The sequence below is a fragment of the Staurois parvus genome, unplaced genomic scaffold (assembly GCF_062004578.1).
Source record: "Staurois parvus isolate SC_StPar_1 unplaced genomic scaffold, SC_StPar_1.0 ptg000568l, whole genome shotgun sequence".
Taxonomy (NCBI): Eukaryota; Metazoa; Chordata; class Amphibia; order Anura; family Ranidae; genus Staurois; species Staurois parvus.
Genome location: NW_028318364.1, coordinates 796,082 through 809,578, shown reverse-complemented (window position 1 = coordinate 809,578; position 13,497 = coordinate 796,082). Strand labels below are relative to the sequence as shown.

The 13,497-nt window shown below is 45.2% G+C and overlaps 1 protein-coding gene across 1 annotated transcript in view; it reads right to left on the bottom strand.

The window, feature by feature from the left end:
- EIF2AK4 (eukaryotic translation initiation factor 2 alpha kinase 4) overlaps positions 1-9,174 on the bottom strand; it is an 87,429-nt gene extending 78,255 nt beyond the window's left edge. The window contains exons 1-2 of the mRNA XM_089691663.1: positions 8,910-9,174; positions 3,152-3,255 (exon numbers count right to left, since the gene is read on the bottom strand). Coding sequence (XP_089547789.1) covers positions 3,152-3,255; positions 8,910-9,104 — 299 coding nt within the window. The 5' untranslated portion in view covers positions 9,105-9,174. The remainder of the gene's footprint in view (positions 1-3,151; positions 3,256-8,909) is intronic.
- Between the last annotated feature and the right edge of the window lie 4,323 nt (positions 9,175-13,497).

The following is a 13,497-nucleotide window of genomic DNA, read 5'->3' as shown; positions in this document are numbered from 1 at the left end:
GTCGAGTCAATTTTCCACCATTTTAACTGGTTGTCGGTGAGAATTCTATATTGTCAGTGCCTGTTAATTGATTTTAATTACAAATTACAGGAGCACCACACACTTGGAATGCAATTATTCCTTACAATTTTGAGAAGGTATTTTGAAAGTAGTCTTGATGAAACCAGTTGGAAGTAACTTCAGGCGCCGGAATTGACATAATTGCGTACACTGGAAGTGCCGCAGTAGCCATTTTGGAAGTGGTTACGGGTGTTTTTTATACTGAATGTTTGTAAGTGCATAGATTTTAATAAATGTATGGTTTGAAAGTGATTTGAAAGGTACCAATCTGGTAAAGTGCATGGAGTGACACTATTAAACATGTGCATGCGGTGGATCTGTATCATTTAAAGAGATATGCACTATTTTGGTGGTATGGAAATGAGTGGTTTCAAGTTTTATTTTCATGCGTTGTTTATAAGCAATATCACACTATATTAGTCTTTGGGGTTTTTTTGGAGACCATTCGCACACGTCGCGCTGGTAAAGAGTAGGAAGGAGGTAGAATGGTTTATTTAAAGCACAGTTTATTGGAAATTTAGTAAGGAGCTTGGAGCATCTTTGGCAAGGTGAAACATTTGGTGGATCCTTCTATGGGTATTAATGGGAATGCACAGTTAATATATTATAATATGAGTGGCTTTCTATCTGGGAGAGATTTTTAGAAAACAGTATTACACTATATTGGTATTTTGTATTTTGGGTGAAATTGTGTAGATCTTCATGTGAGACGACTAAGTACCAGACACAAGGAGACACAGAGCTGAAGTGATCTGAGAATAATTGATTGGATATACAACATGCATGTGTGTATATATATATATTTTTTTTTCTTTCCCCCATTGGTTGGAGGCGGTTTCTCTACCTCCGCCTGATTGTTTGCGTTCCACTTGCCCTTTCATCTGTGACCCTTGTGCCAGATGTGACATCACAAGCGGCCCGATGTCAATTGATATCGTATGTCGGGGTGGTGGTGTCACGTCTGGTGAGGCCATTTAGGGAGGAGAGAGGCAGGCCCTGCTGTTGTGGGTTCGCACTATGACAGGGACATTTTGACACACTATATCATATTCGCATATGGTCAGCTTGAATACTGCTGACCATATGCGAATATGATATATCAGTACTAAGGTTTGATATTTGGCACAATATAACTGGGTCCAACATACTGGCGAAGACATTCTTTTAGTGAAATATTATTTATTATCAGCAGTGTGGTATTATTGATATAGTCTTTACCCAGTTGTGGGCATTATGTAGGGTTGGTTCGTGTGGAGGACCGAATAGGCACTTGATCATCAGATAGTGACTTGTTTTTGCAATAATGCCTTCTTCTTGATACAAATTAGTCCTCTTTCTACAAGTTAACTTATTTTTAACAGCTGTAGCAAGTTACATCACGCTATGTTTATCTGGATTAGTTGGGTCCTTTTTTAAGGCTAATCGGCCCTCTTCCATGTGGTTATTTATTTGTTCGACAGATAAGAGAGTATTTTTTGTTTTATAGGTCTTTGTTGTTGTGTTTTGGGTTTTTTTTGTTATAATTATTATATTTTTCATTTTTATAAATTTCTTATTCTAGTGTGAATCCATTGGCCAGTAGTAGCCTGCTCCTCCCTCTTCTCTTCGTGGCCTGATGTCCAGGCAGCCCTCCCTCACGTTTTTGGTGAGGTGAGGGCGTTTCAACTACACATATAGCGCCCTCTCAGGAAGTAGTGGTAACTGTGATTCAAATAGATGTGGTGGTAAGCTTTTGTAAATTAGAGATGTAATGTTGTTTACTTGAATGATTTTATAGTCGTGCAAGAACTGTGAAAAAATTATGTAAACAGTCCCGAAGGGTCCCTGATGAAGCAAATGTGAACAGCGAAACACGTCAGCATTTTCTGTGGGACACTACATCATTTTTTAAGCTGTATGATTTTAATGAAAATTTTGTACAAAATGGATGTGAAATTTCTTACCATTTTTATGTGAACCAATAAATGTTATTGTTTATCTACTATGATCTGTATGAGTACAATGCCTTTAAAGTCTTATCTTCTTTGAGGGTTTTCCGCTAGTCTGTCTCCCTATATGAAGGGTAAGGGTAGATAAAGAAGAACACTGGTGAACAAATACACATATGCTTTTTTATTATAAATGTGAGTACATTGGACAGGATTTGAAGCATGGTGTATTGAGAATACTACACTATATTACATTTTTTTTTCACGAGATCACTGTATGGGAAGATTGGATTCACAGAAAGAATGTGATGGATGTATGACGTTTGATCTTCGGTTATACAGAGACAATATTGAACTCATTATTTTGAGAGCGCTGATTACTTCTATCATTACAATTTTGAGAAGGCGCCAATAATTTTGTCCATTCCATTTTTAGAGTTTTGAGTGGATTGTGTCAGATTTGGATTTTTGTTCCTCCACTTTTTTGTGTCATACCAAGAGAAAGAAATAAACATGAGAATGCCTAACAATTTTCTGGGAGAAGTGGTGCATTATCTGACAGAAATGCAGAAGTGCCAATATATTTGGACATGACTGTGTGTGGTATATGCAGATTTGTAAACATTCAACAACAGCTTAATAAAATTGAAGTAGTGGTACTTGGACAAACAGCAAATGAGGCAAAACTAAAGCATAGATGAGGAAGTCATCAGCACTCATGAGGGTCAGAAGAAGAAATCATGCCCCTGGAAGGTCCACAGGTTACTCAATGGGGTTGATTTACGAAAACTGGAGTGTGCAAATCTGGTGCATCTGCATAAAAACCAATCAGCTTCCAGTTTTTTGTTTTTTTTTGTCAAAGCTTAATTGAACAAGATGAAGTTAGAAGCTGATTGGCTACAATGCACAGCTATTCCAGATTTTGCACTCTCCAATTTTAGTAAATCAACCCCAATCAATCAAGTCAAGAATAGGGTGCAATCAGGCTCTCATAAATGTGTTATATGTGTGTGTCAGTACAGTAAAAAGCTGTCCATTAACTAGAAACCCATTCATTCTTTGTCTAACTTCTTCATAAGAGACCAGGCACAGTGATCCTTTCATAGTTCTTTGCGATTACATTTCAAGTTGGTCAAAAAAGTTATTAAATTTGGAATACTCACACATCAGGGTATGTTTGTGGACACTTCACCCATAGGTCCAGTTTGACATGACAATCATTACCCTGAGGACGTAAAGCAAGAGTAACTTCTGGAGGCTGCTTAACCTGGAAGAACAAAAGATAATATAATAAGAAACCATTCAAGAAACAGAAAAGTGAACAGCTGTCACCATATACTATATACACATCCTGAGATCACTGATGCTGCTGCTTGTATTAAGCCCCTGTCAACAGGTGTCGGTCTGTATCAGTTCACTTGTTTTGAATATCAGTATGAGGTTTCTCCAATCGCCCACAATTCATGGACAGGTGCATTTGATAGACTCCAAGCTACTTCTGTATTCCCCTAAACTAGAAGAATGAAGCAATTGTAACATGAACAAAAGCCTGTCCACAAAGGCCCTTACAAACCCGCCCCACAGCCATTTATGCAGAGTATTTTTTTTTTTTTTACATACAGTGGTCAACATAAATGAGTACACCCCAACAGATTTGTCAGAAAATATTTACTTTCCTTTCAGAATCAAAATTTTCTATGGGTCGCTATACTATAAAATACTCCCACAAATGCGGGCCATTGATTGCAAACAAGATTTGGTAACACAAAAAAGTATTTTTCCTAACAAATTCATTAGAGACCATGTTGCAAATATGAATACACCCTAATGAAAGTCTTAGGAGCAAAGCTAAATTTTAGACAACAAAATCCACAGCTCACCACAACGTACAGCATAGCAGAGCTACATCTCACCACAACGTACAGCATAGGAGAGGTACATCTCACCACAACGTAAAGCATAGGAGAGGTACATCTCACCACAACGTACAGCATAGGAGAGGTACATCTCACCACAACGTAAAGCATAGGAGAGGTACATCTCACCACAACGTACAGCATAGGAGAGGTACATCTCACCACAACGTACAGCACAGGAGAGGTACAGCTCACCACAACGTACAGCACAGGAGAGGTACATCTCACCACAACGTAAAGCATAGGAGAGGTACATCTCACCACAACGTACAGCACAGGAGAGGTACATCTCACCACAACGTACAGCACAGGAGAGGTACAGCTCACCACGACATACAGCATAGGAGAGGTACAGCTCACCACAACGTACAGCACAGGAGAGGTACAGCTCACCACAACGTACAGCACAGGAGAGGTACGGCTCACCACAACGTACAGCACAGGAGAGGTACGGCTCACCACAACGTACAGCACAGGAGAGGTACGGCTCACCACAACGTACAGCACAGGAGAGGTACGGCTCACCACAACGTACAGCACAGGAGAGGTACGGCTCACCACAACGTACAGCACAGGAGAGGTACAGCTCACCACAACGTACAGCACAGGAGAGGTACAGCTCACCACAATATCCAGCACAGGAGAGGTACAGCTCACCACAAAGTACAGCACAGGAGAGGTACAGCTCACCACAATGTCCAGCACAGGAGAGGTACAGCTCACCACAATGTCCAGCACAGGAGAGGTACAGCTCACCACAATGTCCAGCACAGGAGAGGTACAGCTCACCACAATGTCCAGCACAGGAGAGGTACAGCTCACCACAATGTCCAGCACAGGAGAGGTACAGCTCACCACAATGTCCAGCACAGGAGAGGTACAGCTCACCACAATGTCCAGCACAGGAGAGGTACAGCTCACCACAATGTACAGCACAGGAGAGGTACAGCTCACCACAATGTACAGCAGTTTTTTTTAATCCTACCTAAAATACACTGACCCTGACCTTGTACTCTAACCATGACCTTTGATCCTAACCTAGATCAACCCCTGATCAAAGCTGTTTTTATTTTATTTTTTTAATTTTATTTACACACACATCTTTGTTTAGTCTTAGTTCATATCTGTACAGTTGTGTGGTCATTCATTTGCATTAGCTGCTGTACCTGCAGTAAACATGGAGAAAAAAGCAGTACAGGACTGCATGGTGCTGCTGCATTTTTATGTACCCGAAAACATGCCACATTTTTGACACATGGGGGTACTACTAGGAATGGTACCCCCCATGCATTTAGCAAAAGAGCAGTGTGTTTTGCCTGTGGGTTAGGAACACGCGTGATTATGCACAGGTTTCCGATCCTCGCATACACTATATTGGCAAAAGTATAGGTGTTCCAGTCAGCTTCATGGCCACAGGTTTATTATTTTATTTATTTCAGGTACTTATATAGCGCAGTCAATTTACGCAGCGCTTTACATATATATTGTACATTCACATCAGTTCCTAACCCTCAAGGGGCGTACAATCTAAGGTCCCTAACTTACATTCATACATACACTCACTAGGGCAATTTAGACAGGATCCAATTAACCTATCAGCATGTCTTTGGAGTGCGGAAGGAAACCGGAGTACCCAGAGGAAACCCAAGCAGGCACAGGGAGAACATGCTAACTCCAGGCAGGTGGTGCCATGGTTGGGATTCAAACCAACAACCCTAGTACTCCCAGGAGGAAGTCCTAACCATTTAGCCACTGTGCTGCCCCAGCCACAGGTGTATAAAATCAAGCACCTAGGCACGCCGACTGCTTCTACAAACATTTGTGAAAGAATGGTTCACTCTCAGGAGCTCAATGATTTCAAACGTGATACCGTGATAGGTTGCCATCTGTGCAATAAGTCCATCGGTGAAATGTCCTTGCTACTAAATATTCCACGGTCAACTGTTAGTTCACTGCTCAAAAAAAATGAAAGAACCTCTTTGAAAACACATCAGATCTCAATGGGGAAAAATATCATGCTGGACATCTATACTGATATGGAGTAATGTGTTAGGAATGTAAGGATGCTCCATCGTTTGATGGAAATGAAATTTATCAACCTGCAGAGGACTGAATTCACAGACACCCTGAAAATCAAAGTGAAAAAGTGATGCAGCAGGCTAGTCCATTTTGCTGAAATTTCATTGCAGCAACTCAAAATAGTACTCAGTTTGTATGGCCCCCATGTGCTTGTATGCATGCCTGACGTCGGGGCATGCGCCTAATGAGACGATGGATGGTGTCCTGGGGTATTTCCTCCCAGATCTGGAACAGAGCATCACTGAGTTCCTGGACAGTCTGAGATGCAACCTGGTGGATGGACCGAAACATGATATCCCAGAGGTGTATTATTGGATTTAGGTCAGGCGAGTTTGGGGGCCATTCCATCATCCTCCAGGAACTGCCTGCATACTCTCACGAGATGAGGCCGGGCATTGTCGTGCACCAGGAGGAACCCAGGACCCACTGTACCAGAGTAATGTCTGACAATGGGTCCAAGGATTTCATCCAAAACCTAATGGCAGTCAGGGTGCCATTGTCTAGCCTGTAGAGGTCTGTGTGTCCCTCCATCGATATGCTTACCAAGACTATCACTGACCCACCACAAAAACAGTCATGCTTAATGATGTTACAGGCAGCGTAACGTTCTCCATGGCTTCTTCAGACCCTTTCCACATCTGTCACATGTGCTCAGGGTGAACCTGCTCTCATCTGTTAAAAACACAGGGCGCTAGTGGTCGGACTTGCCAATTCTGGTGTTCAATGGCAAATGCCAATCGAGCTCTATGGTGCCGACAGTTAGCACAGGGCCCACTAGAGGACGTCAGACCCTCAGGCCACCCTCATGAAGTGTGTTTCTGATTGTTTGATCAGAGACATCCACACCCTCCTGAAGGTCATTTTGCAGGGCTCTGGCAGTGCTCTTCCTTGCACAAAAGGAGCTGATACTGGTCCTGTTGATGGGTTAAGGACCTTCCAGCTCTCCTAAAGTAACTGCCTGTCTCCTGGAATCTCCTCCATGCTTTTTGAGTGCTGGGAGACACAGCAAACCTTCTGGGAATGGCACATGTTGATGTGACATCATAGAGGATTTGGACTGCCTGTGCAAACTCTGTAGGGTCCAGGTATCACCTAATGCTACCAGTAGTGACAATGACCCTAGCCAAATGCAAAACTAGTGAAAAACAGAAAGAAGAGTAGGGAAAAAAATTGTCAGTAGCCTCCACCTGTAAAACCATTCCTGTTGTGGGGATCATCTCATTGTTGCCCATCTAGTGCACCTGTTGTTAATTTCATTAACACCAAAGCAGCTGAAACTGATTAACAACCCCCTCTGCTACTGAACAGACCAGATCAATATCCCTGGCGTTTAATTGACTTGATGCTATACTCTTATTAAAAAGTGTTCCTTTAATTTTTTGAGCCGTGTAGTATTATAACAAAGTGGAAGCAACTGGGAAAAACAGTAACTCAGCCATGAAGTGATAGGCCACGTAAAATGACAGAGCTGGGTCAGCACATGCTGAAGAGCACAGAAGTGGCCAACTATTTGCAGAGTCAATAGCTAAAGACCTCCAAACTTCGTGTGGCCTTCAGATTAGCACAACAGTGCATAGAGATCTTCATGGAATGGGTTTCCATGGCCAAGCAGCTACATCCAAGCCTTACATCACCAAGTGCAATGCAAAGCATTGGATGCAGTGGTGTAAAGCTCGCAGCCACTGGACTCTAGAGCAATAGAGACGCGTTCTCTGGAGTGATGAATGCTTCTCTGTCTGACAATCTGATGGACGTGTCTAGGTTTGGAGTTTGCCAGGAGAACGGTACTTGCCTGACTGCATTTTGCCAAGTGTAAAGTTTGGGGGGGGGGGGGGATTATGGTGTGGGGTTGTTTTTTAGGGGTTGGGCTTGGCCCCTTAGTTCCAGTGAAGGGAACTCTTAGGGCGTCAGCATACCAAGACATTTTGGACAATCTCATGCTCCCAACTTTGTGTTTGGGGATGGCCCCTTCCTGTTCCAACATGATTGCACAAAGCAAGGTTCATAAAGACATGGATGAGTGGGTTTGGGGTGGAGGAACTTGACTGGCCTGTACAGAGTCCTCACCCCAACCTGATAGAACACCTTTGGGATGAATTAGAGCAGAGACTGTGAGCCAGGCCTTCTCGTCCGACATCAGTGCCTGACCTCACAAATGCGCTTCTGGAAGAATGGTCAAACATTCCCATAGACACACTCGTAAACCTTGTGGACAGCCTTCCCAGAAGAGTTGAAGCTGTTATAACTGCAAAGGGCAGGGCCAACTCAATATTGAACCAAACAGACTAGACTGGGATGCCATTAAAGTTCATGTGCGTGTAAAGGCAGGCCGACCAATACTTTTGGCATTATAGTGTATGCGAACCAAGGCTTACACTTTTCTCCTCTAGCAAAAAAAAAAAAAAGATATCATGTATCTCTTTCCTCATTCAATAGGATAATACGACATAGGGGGCAGGCTGGACGGTGACTGATCACAGTGACAGCCAATCAGAGAATATCACAGCACCCAGGTGACTGGCAACCTGGCCTCCTGGACAGTGTGCTCTCAGCACAAACACGTATATATATGGCCCCACCTCCATAAGGCCACATAAACACGCACGCTCACCATGAAGGGGTTACATTTAAATGCAAGGAATTCACTAATTTCTGCAGAAAGTTTTGTCAAGAAAAAAAAAAATAGGTCCCTATAGGTTCAGTCCAGCTCTTATGGTGGTGGGTGTGTTATTTTTACGTGTGATCTTCCCGCCAGCACAGTCCTGCGTAGATATCAGTGTTTATTACGCCATGTGTACCAGTCCTGACTTATCTCATACTCTGGACCAAACCAACAATACATTGGGGGGAGCCCTGTCCTGGTGCTGCGCACGCAGTGGGCTCAGGGCAGTGTGTACGCCACATGTCACACATCAGACTCGTCTACCTTCCACACAGAAGTTCTCCGGAGGTCGGTGAAGTCTTCCCCATAGATGGCCTCCAGGACCTGAAGTTCGTTCTCCTGTCTGCAGGAGTAAGTCTCCTCAGGCTGCAGGGGGCGCTTCTGCTCCCCGTGACCGGAGAGGGCCCCCGGGCCGGGGGTGTCATTGGAAAGCGTTACATTTTCCCGGGTACCTGCCATACTACAACGGAGACATCCCGAGCCGCTTTGCCAGCTACCCGCATAGCCGTACACGCCCCCCCTGCAGCGCTGGTTAGTTACTACCCATAATGCCTGAACTGTATGCCGCCATGATTGCTAAGGGCAGCGACGTTAAAATCATGCGCAGCTACTCCATATCCGCTGAAGCTAAGGCTGCCATATTTAGTGTGGTAACCAAAAAAGTCGGGAATTGCTGAATAAGCATTAGGGATGTTCTTCTGTAGTATATCCTAATCCAGTGCGCTCCAAACTGTGGCCCTTTGCCTGCCTCTATATGGCCCTCGGGGTACTATTCCTCCTACTGACACCAACAAGGAGGTATCATTTCCACTGACACCAATGGTGGGGCAAAATTCCTCCCACTGATATAAACAATTAGATACTATTCATCCCACTGACACCAATGATGGGGCATTATTCATCCCACTGATATAAACAATTAGATACTATTCCTCCAATACCAAGGATGGAGCACTATTCCTTCCTCTGATACAAATGATGGGGCACTATTCCTCCCACTGACACCAATGACGGGGCACTATTCCTCCCACTGACACCAATGATGGGGCACTATTCATCCCACTGACACCAATGATGGGGCACTATTCATCCCACTGACACCAATGATGGGGCACTATTCATCCCACTGACACCAATGATGGGGCACTCTTCCACTGACACCAATGATGGGGCACTATTCCTTCCTCTGATACCAATGATGGGGCACTATTCCTCCCACTGACACCAATGATGGGGCACTATTCATCCCACTGACACCAATGATGGAGCACTATTCATTCCACTGACACCAATGATGGGGCACTATTCTACCACTGACACCAATGATGGGGCACTATTCATCCCACTGACACCAATGATGGGGCACTCTTCCTCCCACTGACACCAATGATGGGGCACTATTCATCCCACTGACACCAATGATGGGGCACTATTCCTTCCTCTGATACCAATGATGGGGCACTATTCATCCCACTGACACCAATGATGGGGCACTATTCCTTCCTCTGATACCAATGATGGGGCACTATTCATCCCACTGACACCAATGATGGGGCACTATTCATCCCACTGACACCAGTGATGGGGCACTATTCATCCCACTGACACCAGTGATGGGGCATTATTCATCCCATTGACACCAATGATGGGGCACTGTTCCCCCCACTGACACCAATGATGGGGCATATTCATTCCACTGACACCAATGATGGGGCATTATTCATCCCATTGACACCAATGATGGGGCACTATTCCCCCCACTGACACCAATGATGGGGCACTATTCATCCCACTGACACCAATTATGGGGCACTATTTCCCCACTGACACCAATGATGGGGCATTATTCATCCCACTGATACCAATGATGGCGTACTATTCCCCCCACTGACACCAATGATGGGGCACTATTCCTCCCACTGACACCAATAATGGGGCACTATTCCTCCCACTGACACCAATGATGGGGCACTATTCACCCCACTGATATAAACAAGTAGATACTATTCCTTCAACTAATACCAAGTATGGGGCACTATTCCCCCCACTGACACCAATGATAGGGCTCTATTCCTCCCACTGACACCAATGATGGGGCACTATTCCTCCCACTAATACCAATGATGGGGCACTATTCCCCCTACTGACACCAAGGATAGGGCACTATTCCTCCCACTGACACCAATGATGGGGCACTATTCCCCCCGACACCAATGATGGCGCACTATTCCTCCCACTGGCTCAATGTTGGGACACTATTCCTCCCACTACTACCAATGATGGGGCACCATTCCTTCTACTGTCACCAACGATGGGACACTATCCCTCCCACTAATATCAATTAAGGGGCACCATTCCTCCTACTGTCACAAGAGATGGGGCACCATTCCTCCCACAAATACCAATGACGGGGCACCATTCCTCCCACTGTCACCAATGATGGGGCACCATTCCTCCCACTGTCACCAATGATGGGTCACCATTCCTCCCACTGTCACCAATGATGGGGCACTATCCCTCCCACTAATACCAATTATGGGGCACCATTCCTCCCACTGTCACCAATGATGGGGCACCATTCCTCCTCTGTCACCAATGATGGGGCACCATTCCTCCTCTGTCACCAATGATGGGGCACCATTCCTCCCACTGTTAGCAATGATGGGGCAATATTCCTCCCACTACTACCAATAATGGGGCACTATTCCTCCAACTAATACCAATGACTGGATACTATTCCTCCTATTCCTCACCTTCCACTGACTACAAGCACTATGTCTTTTTTTTTTTTTTACTCCTACTGACGCTGGGACATTATCTACTCCCACTGGCCAGTCCAATCCTCCTAAAGTCTGAAGGACAGTAAACCGGCCCTTTGTTTAGAATGTTTCGAGATCCCTGCCCTAATAGAATTAGAAATACCCAGATGGAAGAGTTTTATTATTATTATTATACAGTATTTATATAGCGCCAACAGTTCACTCAGCACTGTACATTACAATGGGAGACAGAACATGCGACAGTACAATAACAATACAATGCGATACACAGGTTCGAGGGCCCTGCTCCTTGGAGCTTACAATCTAGGAGGGAGGGGATAGTGGTACAGGAGGAAATAGCTGTGGGGGATGGATTGGTAGGAAGAGTGGAGGAGGTCGGGAATTAGCAGGGGGTAGGGTAAGCTTCCCAGAAGAGGTGGGTTTTCAGGGTGCGCCTAAAGGAGAGGAGAGTAGGTGATAGTCTGATGGATTGGGGTAGGGAGTTCCAGAGTATGGGTGACACCCTGGAGAAGTCCTGGAGGCGGGCATGGGAGGAGGAGACTAGGGAACTAGAGAGAAGGAGGTCTTGTGAGGAGTGGAGTGTGCGTGTAGGGTGGTACTTGGATATTACATTGGTGATGTAGTTTGGGGCAGTATGATGGACCGCTTTGTTAGGATTTTGAATGTGATCCGTTGGGCAATCGGAAGCCAATGGAGGGATTGGCAGAGAGGGGTGGTGGATACGAAGTGGTTAGTAAGGTGGATGAGTCTGGCCGCAGCATTCAAAATAGACTGAAGCGGGGATAGCCTGTGGTGAGGTAAGCCGATGAGGATGGAGTTACAGTAGTCGAGGCGTGATATGACAAGGGAGTGAATGAGTAGCTTAGTGGTTTCCGAGGTTAGGAACGGTCATATTTTGGAGATTTTGCGGAGGAGAAGTCTACATGAGTTTGTCAGCGATTGGACCTGGGGCTGGAAAGACAGATTGGAGTCAAGAATGACACCAAGTACTCTGGCCTGCAGGGCGGGCCTGATGGTTGCATTGTTGGACGTGATGGAGAAGTCAGTGGTAGGGTGGTGTGCGGGCTGGGGGGAAGACTAGGAGCTCGGTTTTGGAGAGGTTCAGCTTAAGGTAGTGGAGCGACATCCAATCTGATATGTAGTTCAGTAGGCTTGTGATTCAGGCGGAGACTGAGGGGGTGAGGCGAGGGGTCGAGAGATAGATTTATGTGTCGTCGGCATAGAGGTGGTAGTTGAAACCGTGAGAGTGTATGAGTTGGCCAAGGAAGGAGGTGTAGATGGAGAAGAGAAGGGGCCCGAGGACAGAGCCTTGAGGGACCTCAACAGAGAGGGGGAGTGAGGGGGAGGTGGTAGCGTTATATGTAACGCTGAAGGAGCGTTGTGATAGGTAGGACGAGAGCCAGGAGAGAGCGGAATCTCTGAGGCCAAGGGAGTGTAGTTTCATGAGGAGGAGGGGGTGGTCGACTGTGTCGAAAGCCGTGGAGAGGTCGAGGAGTAGGAGCACTGAATAGTGGCCATTAGCTTTGGCGGTTAGCAGGTCATTGGAGAGTTTGAGTAAGGCGGTTTCGGTGGAGTGTAGGGGACGGAAGCCGGACTGTAGGGGATCGAGGAGGTTTATAGCGGGTGAATGCTAGTTGGGATCTGGTTTTGCGCCATAGTCGCTCCAGCGCACGACTGCATCGTTTAAGAGTTTTGGTGTGATCAATTAATATTTTTTTTACATTAATATTTTTTAAACAACTGTGTATTTCATATGTGTTAACCTGTCACGTTGATCTCCTTGAAATGGCAGGGTTACTTCATGCCAGATTCAGACTGTTCCTATTTCTGCCACATTGGGAACCTTTCTGTATGGTGCCTTTAACAGATTAAGGCCTCATTCTCACCTAGCAGTTTTAAACACACGTTTTTCCACATTTTTACACTTTTTATTTGTGAGACACACATAGGCAGCCATTTGATTTCCATGGGATGCCCTACTCAAGACAAACACAAGAAAGACGCTGTGTGCTTGCTACCTCCCCGGGGGTTTGATAGCATGGGTCTGGGAAGAGGGAACGCTGGTTAGTGTT